Source organism: Cryptomeria japonica, chromosome 1, assembly GCF_030272615.1.
Source record: "Cryptomeria japonica chromosome 1, Sugi_1.0, whole genome shotgun sequence".
NCBI lineage: Eukaryota > Viridiplantae > Streptophyta > Pinopsida > Cupressales > Cupressaceae > Cryptomeria > Cryptomeria japonica.
The window spans coordinates 551,755,063-551,776,383 of NC_081405.1; the positions used below are offsets into that span (position 1 = coordinate 551,755,063).

At 34.3% G+C, this 21,321-nt stretch overlaps 1 protein-coding gene across 10 annotated transcripts in view; it reads right to left on the bottom strand.

Moving 5' to 3' along the window:
• LOC131044878 (protein S-acyltransferase 8) overlaps positions 1-21,321 on the bottom strand; it is an 85,250-nt gene that overhangs the window by 40,177 nt on the left and 23,752 nt on the right. For all 10 annotated transcript variants that reach the window (XR_009105722.2, XR_009105724.2, XM_057978343.2 and 7 more), the window contains 2 exons: positions 19,739-20,047; positions 10,772-11,002 (listed from right to left, as the gene is read on the bottom strand). Coding sequence is in view for 8 of the 10 variants with exons in the window: in XM_057978343.2 (XP_057834326.1) it covers positions 10,772-11,002; positions 19,739-20,047 (540 nt within the window). In the remaining 2 variants the exon portion in view is untranslated. The remainder of the gene's footprint in view (positions 1-10,771; positions 11,003-19,738; positions 20,048-21,321) is intronic.

Below are 21,321 nucleotides of genomic sequence, written 5' to 3' on the forward strand. Positions count from 1 at the left end.
TAGGACAATTTGACTAATCTAGAACCTACTACACCATATAAATCCCAATGCACTACATAAATTATTTAGGAAAATACATAAGGCTTGAGAAGAGAGATACTCCAACACACGCACACAGACACAACTCGCATTAATAAATCACTATTCACCGACACTTCCCTAAAAAAGGCACTTATTCACCATTTCCATGATAACAACTTCAGTAATCCCAAGCAATTCACATCAGTAATAACAACAAGTGGCTTCATAAAATATTTGCAATCTAATCATCACTACTCACAAATCACATTTCCAACATCACATACTAGTTGCAACATCATATGTAGTCTAAACGGACCTCAATATACTTAATCCTTTGATTCTTCAGCCTCACAATCATTGTGGAGGATAGCTGGCAAATCTTATATTGTATTAAATATAATATATTTGTTAAATTTAATTTAAAAATGTTAAATTTTAGTATATTTGCTAAAATTAATTTAAATACTTTAAATTTGTTAAATTTTATATAAAAATAGTTGAAAATCTAAATTAAATATTTTAAAATATGACAATTTTTAATTTATAAACTTTAAATTTATTAAATTTTATATGTAAATAGTTGAAAATCTAAATTAAATAATTACAATATGACAATTTTTAATTTAAATACTTTAAATTTGTTAAATTTTATATATAAATAGTTGAAAATTTAAATTAAATATTTTAAAATATGACAATTTAATTTATTAATGTTTATATCAAAAAATAAAAAACTATAAAATAAAATAACACAATATTAAATTTTATTATGATAATTAAAAATTTTAATAGTAATATAATTTAAATAAAATAATATTTGACATTTGTGATGTTATTAACATGTCTTATTAAAAATTTAAAATACATCATTAAAATTTATAGATGAAAAAAAACCTTAAAAAAGAAAAAGAAAAAAAATAATAGATAAATGTTAAATTTTTTAATAACAATTTAATGTAAATCAAAAAATATTTGAGATTTGTAATTTATATTATTGAAAATATTATATACTTGATAAATTTAATAGATAATAAAAAACCTAAAACAAAATACTAAAAACAAAAAAGCACTAAAATTTAATTTGTAGCCTATCTGCAAGCTCAGAAGCTGCCAACAAGGTTGCAACTCGGTTGTAGATAGGATCTCAACTCGCAAGGAGCTAGAAGAAATGGCACTCGCAAGGCAACCACAAAACAATAGGAATCATGCAATAAATGTAGCTTGGCATTGCACTACTCTTAACGGTGGCTCAATCTTCCTTCCTCACTGAAAGTCGCTGCAACTATTTGTCAGTCACCTTTTTATATTTTGGCAGATAGATGTGTGCTCAGATCAACGACTAGCAGTGTTTCATAAGAAAAATTACTTGAAAACCTTAAAAACACTTTTTGAAAACCCTAAAAGAATGATTTCTAAAAAAAAAAATTTAATAAAAAAAACATGTTCCATGATTTTCATACAAACCTCAAGCAAATTCTAACAAATTTTACATAAAAGTTAAATTTTCTCCAAAATTTGAATTTCATGGTTGAAATTCAGCAAATCTTGTGACATAGATTCATACCATCAATGTTCATACCCTAATGGGATGTTATTGTTGAATGTTTATATTGGGGATGAGATCTCCCATTTGTGACCTCACTAGTTCATAGCTTCAGATCAGAAGCGTTTAACCCTTTAAATAAAATAATACTCGAGTAAATAATCCTCAAAATCCTCTTAACCATTTCCCATAGGCTTTCCTTAAGCTCTTGCATGAGCATGCATATCATGATAACTAGAAACACAAGGTTCAACTAGTATGACTCGTACACAAAAGACCCCAACAAGTTGCTTGAACAATGTGGAATTCACCTAAGGATTCATAAATTATATTACCAACTTAACTCCATACTAATATGCAATAGAACAAGCCATGCACTAACCTATCTTAAACACCTTTAGTAAATCCATTACATATTTAAGTTAGGAGATTAAAATCCTCTCCTACATCTAAAATCATGAGCACAAAAAGAGTTATAAATAAAGCCCAAGCCTAACATCCCAGGCAATCTTCAAATCAGCCTCAAGATTGTGTATAAAGGAGATACAATCTCCAGTAGTAATCTGACCATCAACATACAGCACAACAAAAAGCATGCCACCGTCAACAATTTTAATGTGTACATTATGGTCAAACTTTCACTTGGTAAAGCCACAAAATAGAAAGAATTTATCTATATTTCATAGCATTCCCATGGCACCCACTTCACCCCATAAACCGATTTCCTAAGCCTTCACAAAAGCTTCAAACCCTCATGCTTCTCAAACCCAAGCGGTTGTCCCCTATATATCTCCTCCTAAAGATCAGCGCATACCAAACGATACTTAAACATCCATCTAATGCATCTCCCATCCAAATCTAGCTACAAGAACAAGAACAATGTAAATTGATCTTGTCTTCACAAAGGATACTTATCATATATCTAATGCATCTCCCATCCAAATCTAACTACAAGAGCAAGAACAATGTAAATTGATCACGTCTTCATAATAGAGGCATGCATCCCAATAGTCAATGCCTCCTTTTGAGAGAATCAATTAGCAACCATTCGAACGTTATATCTCCCTGCAAGCCATCTAAATGAATTTGCTCCTGCAAAACTACTTGCATTTAACAAATATTAGCTCCTTGCAAATAGGGCACCAACTCCTAAGTATCACACTTCATCAAAGAACTATATTCCTTTTTCATTGCCTTCCGCTCATCTCTATGGTTGGCCTCCTTATGGCATTGTGGATCACAAGCCTCAGTAACCCTAATCACAAGCACATAATTGGTACTCTATTTTGCACTTTGGAAACTCCATGCAATACTTTCATTCTACACCTCCTTCAGACTAATAGTAACTACTTAGGGCAACTAACCTACCCCTAGAATTGGAGTCATTATGGCAAGAACATAGTTTTAAAACTCGCAACTTGACAAAACTCAAGAAAATCAATTTTGTCTCGAACTTAGCAAGTCATGAATATGCTAGTATCTTCTGTATTATGAATATATATGCAATTAGGTATGACTGTCATACACATTGCAGTCTATATTAATATTACTATTAAGTTCTGCATAAGAACATTAACAGGCTTCATATATTAAGCATACATATTAAGCAGGTCCCCATGAATACCACCAAGAACAAGGATTTTGTTGCCTGTAACTTAATAACAGTTCTGATCTGATCTGATTGATGGTGATGTCACTGGACGCTTTTGATTCCTTTCCTTTATATCTCTCAATGTGAGGGAGAGGTCACACCTCTTCATCATGTATGCCCCTTGGCAAGAGACACACCCTTTCACCATTAGCACCCTTTGAAAGAGTGCAACTCTTCATTTTTCTGGCCTTTGAAATGGACACAACCTTCCACAATCAGATGTGAACTTCTTATTTAAATCAGATCTGCACTTCTGATTCCCCAATTTTCCCCCCTTCAAATGAGTTCTCTTCTCCCTTTTATACCACATATTTGGGGGAGTCACAACTTATCATTTCATGACTTTTGACCATTCATTAACTTTAATCAAATTTTAATTATATTCTTTTATATTTTAATTTTATTTTTATTTTTTATTTTTTTGTATTTTAATTTTATTATTATTATTTATTATTAATTTATATTTCATAGTGGGGACATTACAGTCCACCCCACCTAAGGTTGCTTGTCCTCAAGCAATGATCATGGAGTGTTCAAAATGTTCTCCATCACCTTATTCTTCTCTTGAAATACCTTTTATAAAATCTTCAGTTTACTACAGATTTCCTTGTATCTTTTATCTTCTTTAATGTTTGCACATTAATTACATTTCATATGCTCTTGATGAATCTTCTTTTATATCTACATTACACTACTTCAATAAAGAATCTTCTTTTATATCTGCATTACACTACTTCAATCAAGCTGCAATCTTCTGCTTGTTGAAGGCTTTTGGTATATAAGCCTTTTATTTTTTAACTCACATCATAATACTTATTTACTTCTTCACAAATCTGCAATGATCTTCATAGAATCCTCCCTTTGATAAACCGGTATAAGGACTGTTGGTGATGATATAGTTGAGATGTTGTTTGATGACTTGATGATCAGTTTGTGTTGTCATTGATGGCAACCATGGGTACATTGTTCTATCATGTTATCCAAGTCGTCTATGATTGACCGGGAAGCTATAGAATGGATTTGACAGTTAACTAGCAAATAGGACTTTAACCGGTAAATGTGAAACTGTGTTATGCTTAAGTAATTAGATCTTCAGATTGATGAGGAATTTGGTGTTGCGGTTTGGAATATGCGTTGGTAACATTGTAATGAGGTTATGACCAGAACCGCATCATGTTTTGGCTACCGGAAGTCATGTTTGTGATTGACTAATGTATTTTCTGTAAAGTTTTAGTAGGGTTTAAGAACCGGTATTCAAATCTTATAACCGGTAATGATTTTGAGTTCGGCGGTGTATTACATTATGTTTGTAAGATGGTGATGACATGGCTGAATCCACGTGAAGTGTTTAAATGATGTTTTGGCGCGATCAAAGAGCGAATTTCTTGGGAATTAGCGAAGTGCTTAGTAGAATGAGCTAAGGGTTTGAAAGTGTATCTGATCGATGTGCGGTGATCATTCAACGGCTGTAATTGATTGTAATGATCCATAATCATATGATGATTTGTAATGACTTGTAAAGATCTGTGATGATCTATAATGTAAATCTTAGTATGAGGTTAGGGTTTAGTAACCAACTAAGTTGTAAAGTCTATTTAGGGTAAGTTTGTGATGATTTACTGTGTCGGTGATCAAAAGACGAGTGTGTGGCCAAACCAGTGTGTGTGCCTACAAGAGAGAAGCAGATTGGAGCAAGAAAGGATCTACACAAGCAAGCAAAGAGTGCTATTTTCAGATCATACATCTGCTGTTCTCTAACAATTGCAGCAGACTCAAAATCCCTTAACCGGGTAGGTCCAGACAAGCCTAATTGTATAAATCCCTTCACCAAGTGACTCATTAGCTTGGGTTCTAAATCCTTTCACAAGGTTACTCCTAACAGAGTAAAGCTCCTAACAAGTCTAAGGTAAATCCCTTAACCGGGGGACTCCTAACAGGGTCTGCTCCTAATCGGGCATATTTGTAAGCTCCTAACCGGGGTTTTTCCCATTTGGGTTTCCACATGAAAATCCTGGTGTTCATGTGTTGCTTTATTTCTTATGTGTTGAGTTGATATCTTTCTATTGCATGCATGTTGATGAACACTTAGATGAGCAGTTTGATAAATCTAATCAGCAGTATGATTTTGATTATTACCGATACTGTTTATGAGTTGTTTTCAAAAGAAGTTTTTTGGTGGTTGTTAAAGTTTTTAAAGTTTACTGTTATAGTTTCATTTTCTCACTTAGTATTGTTGAGAGAACATCTTGAGAACGTCTGAAACATTGAAGAGCTTTTGACTACCACTTTGATTAAAGTTGATAGCGGATTGTGGAGATTTGTGAATCGATGGAAGAGCATTCTCACTGGAAACCCTAGTTGTGAACAAATCTGGTGATACTAGCAGATCTGATGAAGCAGATGATGATCAGAAACTTGTGATTATTGAACCGGAAGCGTAGAAGGAAGATGAGCAGAACAATGCAGAAATACGTGCTCAACCTGTAGATGATGAAGATGAAGATGAAGAACAAGAACAAGAAGAGACTTCTATACCAGAACTGGTTATACCTAGATATGTGAAGTTAAACCAGCTTTTCTGAATGGTATCTTGGAAGAAGTATATATAGAACAACCGGATGGTTTTGCATTGAGTGAAGATGAAAATATGGTTTGCAAACTACACAAGACACTCTATGGATTGAAGCAAGCTCCCAAAGCGTGGTTTGAAAGATTGCATGCACATCTGATCAAGATAGGATTCCGGAGAACCAGTGAAGACAGTAACATATATTTGAAGATTGATGGAGACAAAATGTTACTTGTTGAAGTTTTTGTTAATGATATAATATTTGGTGGAAATGATGACATGTGTATGTCTTTTGCAGATGAAATGAAGAAAGAATTTGAGATGTCTCTTATTGGTGAGATAAAATTCTTTATTAGTTTACAGATTCAACAACTGGAGAATGGAATATTTATCTGTCAGACTAAGTATGTAAAAGAAGTCCTGAAAACTTTTGGCATGGAAGATTGTAAGCCGGTTGGTACTCCGATGGTGACAGGTTGTAAATTGTCCAAACAAGATGATTCACTGTATGTGGATGAGAAAGAATACAGGTCGGTGATTGGAAAGTTGCATTATGTTGTTAATAGTAGACCGGACATTGCACATGCTGTTGAATTGGTTGCAAGATTTCAGAAAGATCCTAAGGAGACACACATGGTAGCGGTAAAAAGGATATTCAGGTATTTGAAAGGAACGGTTGATTATGGTTTGTGGTGTCCTTACAATGATATTTTTTCTTTAAAAGTTTTCACAAATGCGGACTGGGCTGGAAATGTTGATGACTGGAAAAGCACAACCGGTGGAGCTTTCTTTTTAGGAGAAAGATTGGTGTCCTGGATAAGCAAGAAACAATCTTGTATTTCACAATCTACAGTTGAAGCAGAATATGTGGCAGCATCAATGAATTGTACTCAGGTTATATGGATGAGACATATTTTGGAAGGTTTTAAGGAAGACATGTCTGAACCAGTGACTATTCATTGTAATAACACTAGTGCTATTAATTTTTCAAAAAATCCCGTATTACATGCAAGAACAAAGCACATTGAGTTGAAGTATCACTTTCTAAGGGAAAGAGTACAAGAGAAGAAAGTAAGAATGGAATATGTGTCTAGCAAAGAGCAGTTAGCAGATATATTCACTAAACCTTTGCCTACGACAACCTTTGAATATCTCAAAGGTAGATTAGGGGTTGTACCCCTGCACAAGATCAACTAAGATGCTAGTGATGCATCAATCCGGTGAATTCATTGAATATCTTTCAATTTTGGATTGATGTGAAGTGGGCTACTCCTCAAGGGGAGCAGCTATGATGAGATAAACAGAAATGGCAGCAGCAAAGATGAAGATGGCAGAGGCAATTGCACCTTTGGCATTGTTGTCAAAGGGGGAGAAGAATTAGTTGAAGATCAGCCATGAGAAGAAGAACTAGATAACCGGCAAAAGAAATACATAGGAGATGTTGAGCAGAAAAGCAAATCAGTTCAGTTCAGCATGATGAGGTTTTTCAGTGTTGCTATCAATGTCAAAGGGGGAGAATGTTGGCATATTGGCATAATTGTTGATGATATTGACCGGTATAAGGACTGTTGGTGATGATATAGTTGAGATGTTGTTTGATGACTTGATGATCAGTTTGTGTTGTCATTGATGGCAACTATGGTTACATTGTTCTATCATGTTATCTAAGTCGTCTATGATTGACCGGGAAGCTATGGAATGGATTTGACAGTTAACTAGCAAATAGGACTTTAACCGGTAAATGTGAAACTGTGTTATGCTTAAGTAATTGGATCTTGCGATTGATGAGGAATTTGGTGTTGCGATTTAGAATATGTGTTGGTAACATTGTAATGAGGTTATGACCGGAACCGCATCATGTTTTGGCTACCGGAAGTCATGCTTGTGATTGATTGATGTATTTTTTGTAGGGTTTTAGTAGGGTTTAAGAACCGGTATTCAAATCTTATAACCGGTAATGATTTTGAGTTCAGCAGTGTATTACATTATGTTTGTAAGATGGCGATGACGTGACTGAATCCGCGTGAAGTGTTTAAATGATGTTTTGGCGCGATCAAAGAGTGAATTTCTTGGGAATTAGCGAAGTGCTTAGGAGAATGAGATAAGAGTTTGAAAGTGTATCAAATCGATGTGCAGTGATCATTCAACGGCTATAATTGATTGTAATGAATCAATGATCCATATGATGATCTGTAATGACTTGTAAAGATTTGTGATTATCTATGATGTAAATGTTAGTATGAGGTTAGGGTTTAGTAACCGACTAAGTTGTAAAGTCTATTTAGGGTAAGTCTATGATGATTTACTGTGTCGGTGATCAAAAGAAGAGTGTGTGGCCGAATTAGTTTGTGTGTCTGCAAGAGAGAAGCAGATTGGAGCAGGAAAGGATCTGTAAAAGCAAGCAGAGAGTGTTGTTTTCAGATCATACATCTATTGTTCCCTAACAGTTGCAGCTAACTCAAAATCCCTTAACCGGTTAGGCCCTGACAGACCTGATTGTATAAATCCCTTCACCGAGTGACTCATTAGCTTGGGTTCTAAATCCTTTCACAAGGTTACTCCTAACAGAGTAAAGCTCCTAACAGGGCTGAGGTAAATCCCTTAACCAAGGGACTCCTAACAAGGTCTACTCCTAACCGGGCATATTTGTAAGCTCCTAACCGGGCTAGGCTCCTAACAGGGCGCATTCCGAAAGAGTGCAAAAATCTTGTGGGTACTAACTGCCACCGTGGTTCATGTGTTGCTTGATTTCCTATGTGTTGAGTTGATATCTTTCTATTGCATGCATGTTGATGAACACTTAGATGAGCAGTTTGATAAATCCGATCAGCAATATGATTTCAGTTATTACCAGTATTGTTTATGAGTTGTTTTGAAAGAAGTTTTTGGTGGTTGTTAAAGTTTTTAAAGTTTACTGTTATTACTGATTCACCCCCCCTCTCAGTAATAACCGGTTCTTCATAAATAACACCTTTAACTATAATTAATTTGTTTTATAAGCTGTTGTAACTAACTTTAGTGGGTCGGCCAGCATCCTCTGCAAACAAAGTCTTTGCATACCACTTTGAATCACATCTTGTTTATTGTTGCTTCTGTTATTTGTGTGATCGTTGCTCTTTAACTCTTCTTGATCATTATAATCTGGTCGAGCATATCAATTTTTCTAATTAACTATTATTGTTCATCTTCTAATCGCTGCAGTCTGAGAAGGCATATGAACTCACTATTTACATTATTCTTTCATGTGTAATTGTTGCAAGCTTATCACATTCCCATCTTTAACAATGGTAATCCAATATCCTTCTACCACTAATCACATCTTAATAGAGAGTCACTTAACTTTCATATTAAATCGTTGTAGATAGTCACAAAAATGATTCTCAATGTGAAATGGCTTTGCAAACACCCATGGAATAAACATGTTGGAAACACATCACGTATGAACCAAACACAGAATACACATGGATTTACACAAACACAGAGCATACACATGAATATATGCAAACACGGAGCATACACATGTTAGATTCCTTCTCATTGACTAGAATGATTCATTGATTCATCTTTACCTAGCAGGAGAGCGGGATCAAAGCTCTAATGCCAATTGAATGTCCACTACTAGGAGGCTGCCAATTTCCCAATAATCAACACCCATTACTTAATATTATCATGCCTTAAATTATTTTGTTAAACTAGATAACCATATTTATTCATAGTACAATTGATAGCTATAGCCAAGCCCCAATTCTTACTTCCTTTCTAGTCCTCAACCCTGGATGGGGAATTAATTGTCTAGGACGCGATGACACCACCTCCATAACTGGGCCCAGATTTCAGGAACTTCCATCCAGACCACCCTTGGGGCTCACCTAATTTGGGATGGATTTACTCTGCCTCTCCCTAACAACACCACACCTCTCCTTGTGGGGGGGCAATAGAAATGATTATGTAATTAGGCTATGAATATGCTAGTATCTTCCGTATTATGAATATATGGGTAATTAAGTATGAATGTCATACATATTGCAGTCTATATTAATATTACTATTAAATTCTGCATAAGAACATTATCAGGCTTCATATATTAAGCACATCCCCATGCATACCACCAAGAATAAGGATGTTACTGCCTGTAACTTAATAACAGTCCTGATCTGATCTGATCGATAGTGATCTCATTGGATGCTTTTGATTCCTTTCCTTTAGATCTCTTCATGTAAGAGAGAGGTCACACCTCTTCATCATGTATGCCCTTTGGCAAGAGACACACCCTTTCACCATTAGAACCCTTTGGAAGAGAGCAGCTCTTCATTATTTCTGCCCTTTGAAAGGGACACAACCTTTCACAATCAGATCTGCACTTCCGATTCCAAAATTATCCCCCCTTCAAATGAGTGCTTTTCTCCCTTTTATACCTCATAATTGGGGGAGTCACAACTTATTGTTTCATGCCTTTTGACCATTCATTAACTTTAATCAAATTTTAATTATATTTAATTATATTTAATTATATTCTTTTATATTTTTATTTTTATTCTTTTGTATTTTAATTTTATTATTATTATTTATTATTTATTATTTAATTATATTTCAAAGTGGGGACATTACACACTTGACAAATTTTCAAAAATACTTATTCATTAAAGAAAATTCATGCAAAATACACTTATAAACATATGATAAGAGACAACAGAATGCTAGGAAAGTGTTTTCTATTATATTTGAATAAAAAGGAGTGCAACATAGCATTAACATGCAAATACAACAAAAGGCCATACTGCTAATTTTTCTAATGCACAATCATGATAAGTTTTTATGACTACAAACTATTAAGACAACAAACATTTACCTAGCATGAAACTAATAGAGGAAAAAATATTATATAGGTTATTCTCAAATAAAAGAAAGTTTTGTCTCAAACCACATGCATTCGAAGGAAAAAATAAGATCATGAACATAAGATTTTCACAAAAACATAAATGCAAACCTGATTTGTGCTTATGAGGTACAGATGAAAAAGCGTTAATCCACCAACAAACCAAACAGCGACAAATGTGTAAGCCATGAGAACCACAGATGCTGGAGAGTGTTTCAAAGCATGCCAAACGCTGCGGTGATCATCCTTGAGGAACTTAATGTATAATGCCGACATTGCGAAGACATAAATGCACAAGACAGTGGAAGAAGAAACAAACATGAAGAAGAAGCGATAATTTCGCTGCAAAAAATAAGATTATCAATATCAAAACATGAATTTAAACAAAGAACCAATAATCCAAAAATTAATAAATGTGAGATTGCATTAAACATAAAGATTCTTTCTTCTTGATTTCTGCATTCCAAGCATGTTACAGACTGTATTAATTCTTCCTGCTGCAAGGAGCACATGATAGAAAATAAGAGAACATTCATGTTGCTGGAATGGAGTAAACATATAAAAATGAAGAATAAGAATTGTATAATTACTTCAGAATAACATTCCATATAAAAAATAAATCAGTATGACATGATAAGATTGTAAAAGTTAAAACATAACCAAAAAGTATTCCAGTTCATACAAACACTCATGATACTTGTATGACAATTGGGATGATGGAAGCAAACAATTGTTTAGGAAATAACATCAAGCCTAAGACTTCCCTCCTCCCCCAAACCTAGGTTAACCATACCTAAAATTCCTTATTAAACAATCCCCAAATTTATTTTTCTTCTCCATAATAAAAAGTAAACAAAAAAACTTTATATATATATATATATATATATATATATATTGCCAAATCTCCATTTATTGCCAATTTTAGCCTCGTAAATGGATCAACACCCACTACTTCACTAATTAGACTTATCTTTAGCAAATATTTGCATTATCAAGTTGTTCATCTTCAGTGCAATGTTTCTATTGTTCATAATAATTCAGATTAATGTCATTGAATATCATCAAAGTTTCTGAACAGACCTCACTGTGATCCAGAAAAAAGGGTCATCAGACATCATCATGGAAATGGTTATCGACCATTTATCAAAACCTTGTAAATTCTCTTCTTGTATCAAACTAAGGGTCATTTTTGTGTCATATCAGGAGACTTACCAACCCACTCTAGACTATGCTGTTTTCCAGAATCGAATAGAGAGATTTGTTCATTATTTTCACACCACCTAAGGTTTATGATATATTTGAAATTCCCAAGTAGCTTTACATAAGCTTGTTGAATCTTGAATCTTTCAGTATTATACTAAGTTACCAGTTCTTCCCCTTTTGGCCTGGGTTCAGGTTCTGGTTCTTGCCCGGTCCCGGTTCTCCCCGGGTTCTCCTTGGGTTCCTCCCGGGTCCTTCCCAAGTGGCCGGGTTCCCTGTGGGTCCTGCATCAACGCAGGACCCATAGGGAACCCGGCCACCTGGGAAGGACCCGGGTGGAACCCAAGTTGAACCCAAGAGGACCCGGGTGAACCCAGGAGGACCCGCATGAACCCAGGCCCGTGGTTTCGACGCAGGACCCACAGGGAACCCGGCCACCTGGGAAGGACCCGGGTGGAACCCAGGTCGAACCCAGGGGGACCTGGGTGAACCCAGGAGGACCCGCGTGAACCCAGGCCCATGGTTTCTAAAAAATAGGGCCATGGGTCAAAAAAACAATAAAAAAAGACTTTTTAAAATAGTTTTTTTTATAATAAAACTCTAATTCGCCCCTTTATGACTTTTTAAAAAAGACTTGAAACTTGAATATTATCTTTTTTGCAAATTAGGAATATGATATTAGACTTTAGTTATTAGTTTACTGATTACATTTGCGATATATGAATAGTTATTGGCATTGGCAATTAATAATTATGGATTTATGATTTATCATTTATCATTTATCATTTATCATTTATGTATGGAAAGTCGCATTGTATATTTTATTTTTGTATGGATTGTATATATTGAACATATATATAATACATGGGTATATATATATAATTAAAATATATATATGTGTGTGTGTACGGACAAACCCGTACCCATACCCAAGATTTTTTATTTTTTTTTCCGAATCTGCGAATCCGTACCCAAATCCGAACCCAAACCGGTAACTTAGGTATTATATTATAACTAAGTAAATACTTTATTCTGGAAAATCATTACCTAAAGAAGAGAGATGATAAAAGAAAATAGCCAAAGGCAAAGCAATTTAAATACTGAGCAACAGCCAAACATAAGTAGAAGGCTGAGTTAGTAGATAAAATGAAGAAAACATTAACTTTTTAGACCATTATAGTCCATAGAAGCAGATATCTTTAGCATATCTCAATTTGTCTTTTCTTGCCAGGGTTCCTGATATTATCCTGAATATATCACCAGTTTTTCAAAATATCATTGACCACAACTTTGACTAAAATATCACAAATAGATCTCAATCTTATCAGGAACATATTGCCAGTAATTTTATTTTTTTCTAGATAAGCCTCAGATCTACAATTTCTTTATCATTCTTCTCTGGATCTTTATAAACAGGTTAAACACCTTGAAGAGTGTGACTGTCAAGATTTCCAGCTGCCATTATAGGTCTGTCACCAGGGGACAATGGCAATTATTGTTGTCGATATTTCAAAAATAAGCATAGTTATCTGCAGTTGTGAAAACACTTGGTATAATTGGGGTTGAAAACCCTGTAAACAGGGAATATGACTGTTGTTATTATGATTAATGCTTATGCCTCTTGCCTTTGATAACGGTGAGCACTGCTGTCATTATTTGTGATTCATGTACATAGTCATTACCAAACAAAACTGTCAAATGATTATGCTATCCTTTCACTTGTCACTATAATCACACCACAGATGTTAATCATGGCATTGTCTTGCTCTCATTTCTGTTCATCAATAGGTATTTTCGCTGTTACTTTATTTATAAACATAGTTGCATTGTTGAGGTGGTTACCTGGGATTTTTCATTGTTGCATATTAGCAGTTAATAACGTTGTATCAGTTAAAATTGTCATCATCATTATTGTCTTTTGACATAACTATCCTCTGGTGATTAGTCATCTTATGATCAATGATCAGCAGCATTCTGTCATTATTGTATCTGTAGCATTATTGATCAGTATGATTTTCAGTAACATCATTATTAGTATTATGATCAATTAATATAGAGGTCATTACTGCTGTCATAACATTGGAAATATTGTAGATCACAACAATTAATATAAAACATTGTTGTTAAGACAGGGCATTGCTGTCATGAAATGCCAGGAATGATTGTTTCCACTGCTACAAACTTAAGAAGTATTTGAGGAGCTTAGGGAGAATTTTGTTGTCAATTTTAAAACTGCAGTTACCATTTTGTGTATAAATTAGCCTCTTGAACTTGATAATTAAGAAGAATAGTAGGACTTACAGGCTTTATTTACCTTAGTTGTGTTTTATTGCATAAAGGATTGATAATCATTCTGGCAGTGTTATTTATGAACATTGTTTAAAAGATTTATATTACAATTAACTGTAATCAGCTAACTCAAAATTAAAGCACAAAATCCATATTTCAAAATTCTTGGTGTACGCTCTTGTTTACTTTCACACACTCTCTCTTTATGCAATCAGGATGACTTTAAATATAAAAATATTAGTTCTCTCTTATTTATTAGATTTTTTCTCCATTTTTTTGGGTTCCTAATATTTTCCAAGTTTTTCCCCAATGATATCCTGACAAATTGAAGATATCTCTATCTTTTGGGATCCCAAGATATTTCCAAGACAGTTATTTGCTTCTATGCATGATTAAACTCATGTCAGTAATAGCTTTTCTATGATAGATAGAAATCATGGAAACACAATTTGCCAAGCGTACAAATTATTTTCTGCTTCAGTTCAAATTCTATCTCAAATCCTATTGTGCCTTACTATCTGACATGTGTGTTATAGGCAATTATCTTTAAAAAAGTGACCTTTTATTATGTTTCAGTTTGCTGATCAACTATACCATTCATATATGTATTACTTCCCACTCTAATTGCAATATGTGTCATATCATCTCAAATGAATCATGTTTGTGATGAAAACTTGAGGTTAGAAAGAAAACTGGAACGTAAAACGAAAAAAAAGATCTAGTTTCATGGCTAAAAACATTACTAATTTAATATTAAAATAGGAATCCTCAAGGTATTTGCATTGCAGCCAATGCCCCCTATTAATACCTTCATCTATAACCTTCAATTTAATTTATGGAATATATACTCTGAAAAATAAATTGAATGAATGATTCAATAATCGGGTGATTACATTGAACGATATACACACGTATATATAGAAGTTACAAGACAATGTTCTATAATTAGAACATAACGTTAAAGTAAAAGATTAAAGAGCTAAACGCTAAATTAAGTGTGAAAGCTAAATTAAGCTTAAAAGCTAATTAACTAAAAAGAAAAAGCTAAATACTAAATAAAGCTTAAAAGCTAATTAACTAAAAAGCTAAATGACCATTAAACAAGGAACTAAATATAGGTGACTAAAATATAATTAAATATTCTAATACCCTCCCTTAATGATCATTCTATCTACTAACTACCCTACAAAAGACACTGCAGGTCTTTTGATCACAAATGAAAAGAACACTTTGTTAAGGTGGAGACCCTCCGTGGATCTGAAAAGTGTTAATGACCAAGAATATCATAATCCATCCAACCTGACGTTGGGTAACCAAACTGAAACCTGAAACCATGATTTTGAGGAAAAATCGGCAAACCCTTTTGCAAAAGAGTACCAACTCCAAAACTGACTACAAGATACCACAGTTGGCAGGTGCGACCCAAACTAACTGCAACAAAGCACGATTTTGAGGAAAAAACTGTCAAACCTTGAAATAGGAACTCTCGAAAAGAGAATTTATGATTTAGAGGAGAAAATTGAAAAACCAAGAAATCTGAGGTTACAAATCATCGTTTTTGTGGAAAAAAAGGGTAAAACCCAGATAATTAAAATCTTATGCGAATATCGCGGATTACAGATGAGATAATTTTTAAGGGAAAATATAAACCCTGCGAACAATTTTTGAGGAAAAAATCGTGAAAACCCTCCCATGATTTTTTGTGGAAAAAATCAGAAAATCGACCAGACAATTTTTCAAGAAAAAATCATGATAACCCTGGGACCTATAAGACGAGGTCTAGCCTAAATCAATCTGATCAAAGCAACGATATTCAGATATCGTGAACATGCACTGTTTCCAAATGTTGTGGTAGCTGTTGAACTTCTGACTGTGTTTCAACATGATGTTGGTCAAAGATGTCATCACGAAAATGGAGGTTGAACGAGGTCAACCTAGTGAAAGCATGAGACAAAAGAATCTGATTCAAAAATCAGAATAGAAGCAGCTGCACAAAAAATCTGAAACCCTGGGGGAGAATTCTGGCATGAATTCTAAGGTGCAAATTTTGAGGTTGGAAGAAATCTAGAAATTAAAAAATTTCTGCGAACTTAAAATTGCATAAATGGTGCCCAAAAAAAACAGCAAAAATCTCAACGTCCACAAAAATAGCAGAAATTGTGAACTGTTTTTAAATTCCAAGGCAAATTTGTTGGCACAAAATCCGAGGTGCGGAAAACGAGGCACCCAGAAAAATCTAAGACCAACCCGAAAAAGCTCTCGAAAAACCCACCAAGAATCTGAAAACAGAATGCAAATCTGACAGCTCAAAAATTGAGGCATGGAAAATGATGCACCCAGAAAAATCTGATGACGACCCAGTTGAGATCTCGAAAAACCCACCAAGAATCTGCAAGAAAAATAAAATTTCGACTTGAATTGACGGATCAAAACCCTAGTCGAAAATTGCAAAAACCTTAGGAAAATTTTCAATTTGCAAAAAAAACTCCAGGGGCAGGCCCGAAAATCTCCAAAACTCTAAAAAAACATGAACTACTGCCCAACACAGAAATTCGCCCACAAACCAGAAACCCTCCAAAAGCTTTCTAAAAAGCAAAATCGTTTTTTTAATAAAAAAAACAATAAAAAAAAAATCTGGAAAATATTCCAGAAAGAAGGGCATGAATTTTTATTAAAAAATTCACCAAACTTTAAAGAATCCCATCGACCCGCTCTGATACCATGAAAAATAAATTGAATGAATGATTCAATAATCGGATGATTACATTGAACGATATACACACGTATATATAGAGGTTACAAGACAATGTTCTATAATTAGAACATAACGTTAAAGTAAAAGATTAAAGAGCTAAACACCAAATTAAGCGTGAAAGCTAAATTAAGCTTAAAAGCTAAATAAAGCTGAAAAGCTAAATAACTAAAAAGAAAAAGCTAAATACTAAATAAAGCTTAAAAGCTAATTAACTAAAAAGCTAAATGACCATTAAACAAGGAACTAAATATAGGTGACTAAAATATAATTAAATATTCTAATATACTCTGCCTTTCAGAATTCAAATGTTTAATGAAACATAACAGCCTTTCTAGGCACTTGCAGAGGGAATAATTCCCAAAAAAATATCATAGTAAGAAACAGTAAATAACCAAACGCTGCACATTGTACTCACTTTGCTAGGCTTGGAGCATAACAAACATTACAAATAATTAATGATTATCCCTATAATTTGGTTTAAATTTTTGGAGAAAATTAGTAGAAAATCTTAACAAAATACGAGAAATGCCAGCTAATAAGCAACTTGAACTGCACTAAGCCCACTAAACATTCATGACTTGCTCAAAACAATATAAAGATGCTTCTTTTTCAAGTACATGGAAAAACAGAGGTCAATCCCAAATAGTCGATTTAAAATTTGAAAATAGTTACATTGAAGACACATGCATCAAACTACAAGAAAACGAAAAACAGGCTCCATGAAGCATTTAATAACAAAGATGACACGCCTTCGGCCAATTTAATAATGGATTATATGTCTCAGTATCTTTATCTGCAAGTAATGCTCATTTAAGATTATAAATCTGCCAAGCAGCTTCCTTATTTAAAGGTCATCTTTATGTATAGTCTCTTATATACGTACCATATAAAATATATGAGACTATTTTGTCATGGCTTTGATTTCTTGTATGTCTTGTACCTTTTTGCTATTGTGTCTGCAGAGGCTGAAGCAAAGACATGAGTCTGAATCACTATGCTGCCTAACCTCTATATCCCATTCAAGCACACCACTATGTAATTAATTCCTATGAATATTAATCAATATATTAAATGAAATTGATAAAAGACAATATCCTGCTGTAAACACCTTAAGGTCTGTATGATCTAAAACTGTGTTTTTCTGAACCAGTAACTGCAAATTCAGAAATATATTTGTTATTGAACTGATATAGAATTTCTTCACAACAGCAATTTAAGCTTTCAAATTACACATAACTCAATATAGAATTCGAACAGCAACACACAGCAGAGGATAACTCTTAAGGGTTTTGTCTCAAGACCATATAGAGCTCAAACAGCAACACACAGCAGCAGTGGTGATCTCTTGGGGGTTCTGTCCCAAGTCCCAAATCGTGCAAAAAGGCAGACCAAACTATTCAGCATCCCCAAAAACAAAGCAGAGTCTCCAATATATACCCACTTGGGGCTGTCCATTAACTTGTAGTGCAAGGCAAGTAAACAATCTAATTGCCTTCAATGAAGGGATGCCAGTCTGAAAAGAGGCAAACCCCAGTTAGCAGCGAGTTGGCCGAAGTTGGTAGAAGCTTCCAGTTTACAAATAATGGCAGACAGTTGGCACATAATTGCCAAAGAGAAACCCTAGGGCGGTTTGTCCCTAGAAGACAAAGCAAATCTGATTTGGCCCCCTTCAAGAAGTCGGTAGAAGACACAAAACAAAATCTGATTTTCTTCAAGAAGTCGGTTGTCACTACAAAACAAAATCTTATCGGTTGTCACTACAAAACAAAATCTGATCAGTTGTCACAACAAAACAAAAATCTGATTTTTCTGCTAAATGACAAGAGTGCACAGTTGGCAGCCAGCACTGGCGTCCAGGCCAGGTGGCCCCATTTCACGAATTCATCACACCTGCAGAGGCTGAAGCAAAGACATGAGTCTGAATCACAATGCTGCCTAACCTCCATATCCCATTCAAGCACCCACTATGTAATTAATTCCTACGCATATTAATCAATATATTAAATGAAATTGATAAAAAAATATCCTAGATATTCTCGGCTTTGGCCTTTTATCAAGCGAAAAAAATATCCTAATATCAGGATCTGGGAGATGGGTCAAGGAACATTCAGTTCAAAACATATTTCACACACATAAACTACTTGCTCTAGAATAAAAGTAGTATCACTTCTTTTAAGCAATCTGTAGAGGACATAAGTAGATGGATTATTGTCAACAGTTCACCTTGTTCTAGAGAAACAAATTAAAGCAATTGGAAGTTGGTTATTATCTTTCCTGATGTCCTACAAATGCATATTTACTTCAATCAGATCCTCTTCTACCAGCAATGGTAAGTCCCCTTTCACATGCTAATCTACAATTATTAGTACAAACTTTCCCTTCAAGCCTTCAGCTGAAGTGACTCTCAACAAAAAAAAATACAATGATCATGGTTTCTACATGATACAGAAGACATAAGGAATCTGTTCTTACATTTGTCAATAAAAAGGTTTTCCTATGTAAAGCACACTCAGTTCATCCGAAATAGGCATTATCTCGATCTATACCTAGCAATGACTAGTTCAACTGTATTTTGATCTATAAAGAAATCAACAATGTACTGAACAAGATATACTAAAAGGTAAGCATGTAATAAGGCATACTAGTAGTTCACAAAGACAAAAACATTAAATTCCACCAAAATTTAAAAATATGAAGAAATTAAACTTAAAAACAGAAAGCAAACTTTTAATATGAGAGCAAGAAGCAATCATCAGAGTAAGGGTGTAGAAAAAGATGATAGTGTCCCTTAAATGTCAATTGACTGGCCAACAATGCTAGTTGTGATCAAATACCTGTCCAATGCATTGTCCAACCCAAGGACAATGGTGGTCGAATCTTTCTACACAGTTATTACAAATTGAACAATGAGAGCAACGTGGCGGGCGATATAGCATACAAGTATCACAGTACTTTACTTTGACAACCACCCCATTGACCATCATGTCCTTTGTCCGAGGTAATCTTAATCGTGGTGTCTGTCCACCACCCCATTCAACAGGTGAATTTGCAGAATCCATAACATCTTCAGGTTCTGGTGGATGTGGAGCACGAGGAACAATACCAGGATCTCTAGCAGAGGTAAGCATCAGCACCGCCAGTACCTGTTGGAAAAACTATTTTAAGTTAAAAACAAGTGACTACTTATTACCAATGGAAGGATATAAAAGTTAGATATAAGAAACTTGGGATCACTTATAAATTTATCTTCAATAAAACTGAGGAAGTGCTTTTAAGTCCTTATAAAACTTTACTGAAAAATTACAAAAAAGGAATTCAAGGCCATGACTACAAATAATCAGAATCCTAAATAGAAAAGACTCAACCTTAAACAGCTTGAAACCAAGAAGAAATAGATTGTATTCTAATCACTTATAAACAATATAATATACAAAAGTAAATTCTTAAGGCTGACACAATCATAAATAGAACTTTCTAGAAGGGGTTTGCAAAACCATAGTGAAGAGGGGTTTGTACACTCAAAATGAAGAGCTTGACCATGGATGTTACAGATCATATAAACTCATGTCGACAGGCTGTACATACCTTTTTTCTTAAATCATTTTCATTCAAAAATTGGGGAGAGAAGTGAATTTAGAGAAAATCACAGTCAAGATATTGTGAGCTAACATTTTTTTTTGGAAAATCATCTGCTTCTAACTATCAATTCAATCTTCATGACCCATTTTCTACGAGTATTAGTTCACTTTCATGAGCTTGAATGGTCCACTTACTACTTATAGCAACTAGGTAATGCTCACAAGACTGAAGCAGTAAAATTGAAACTAGTGAATCGATCCATCACACTGCACTAATTGACACAGCCAGTGAATCAGACTTCCAAGGAAGTTTCCAATCGGCCCCACTAAGCTTACTGCCACATTTGCAAAATCTTCAACGCATATTGTGCTGTTAATTGTGGAGCTCCCTAGCTCTTTTTTAAGTTTTGAATTGCATAATTATGTAATAACATTTTCTGTGAATCAGCTGCAGATCAATATCAAGTCAATCCACCAGACCCATGTTTCTAGAAGTACTAATTCACTTCAATTGTCCATGGCCCTCATAGCAACAGTTCAAAAACTCGGAAAATCCAAATTTTACTTGGACCGAACATCTGGGCAAAAACTCAGCAATACTCAAAAACCTAAAAAATAAACTTCAATTCTTTAAAAAAAACAAAAATAGAGTCAAGACAGCATGGTCATTTCATCTTCATGGGTCCAGTATGTTGCAAATCTTTTGTAACAGTTTCACCTGGCTGATTGTAATCCTTACACTATACCTATGATAATTAATCAAGAATCAATAAGTAACTCTACAAACAATTGCTGGGCAATTTGGTATATTTTACATCCACATGACCAAATCTGTGTTT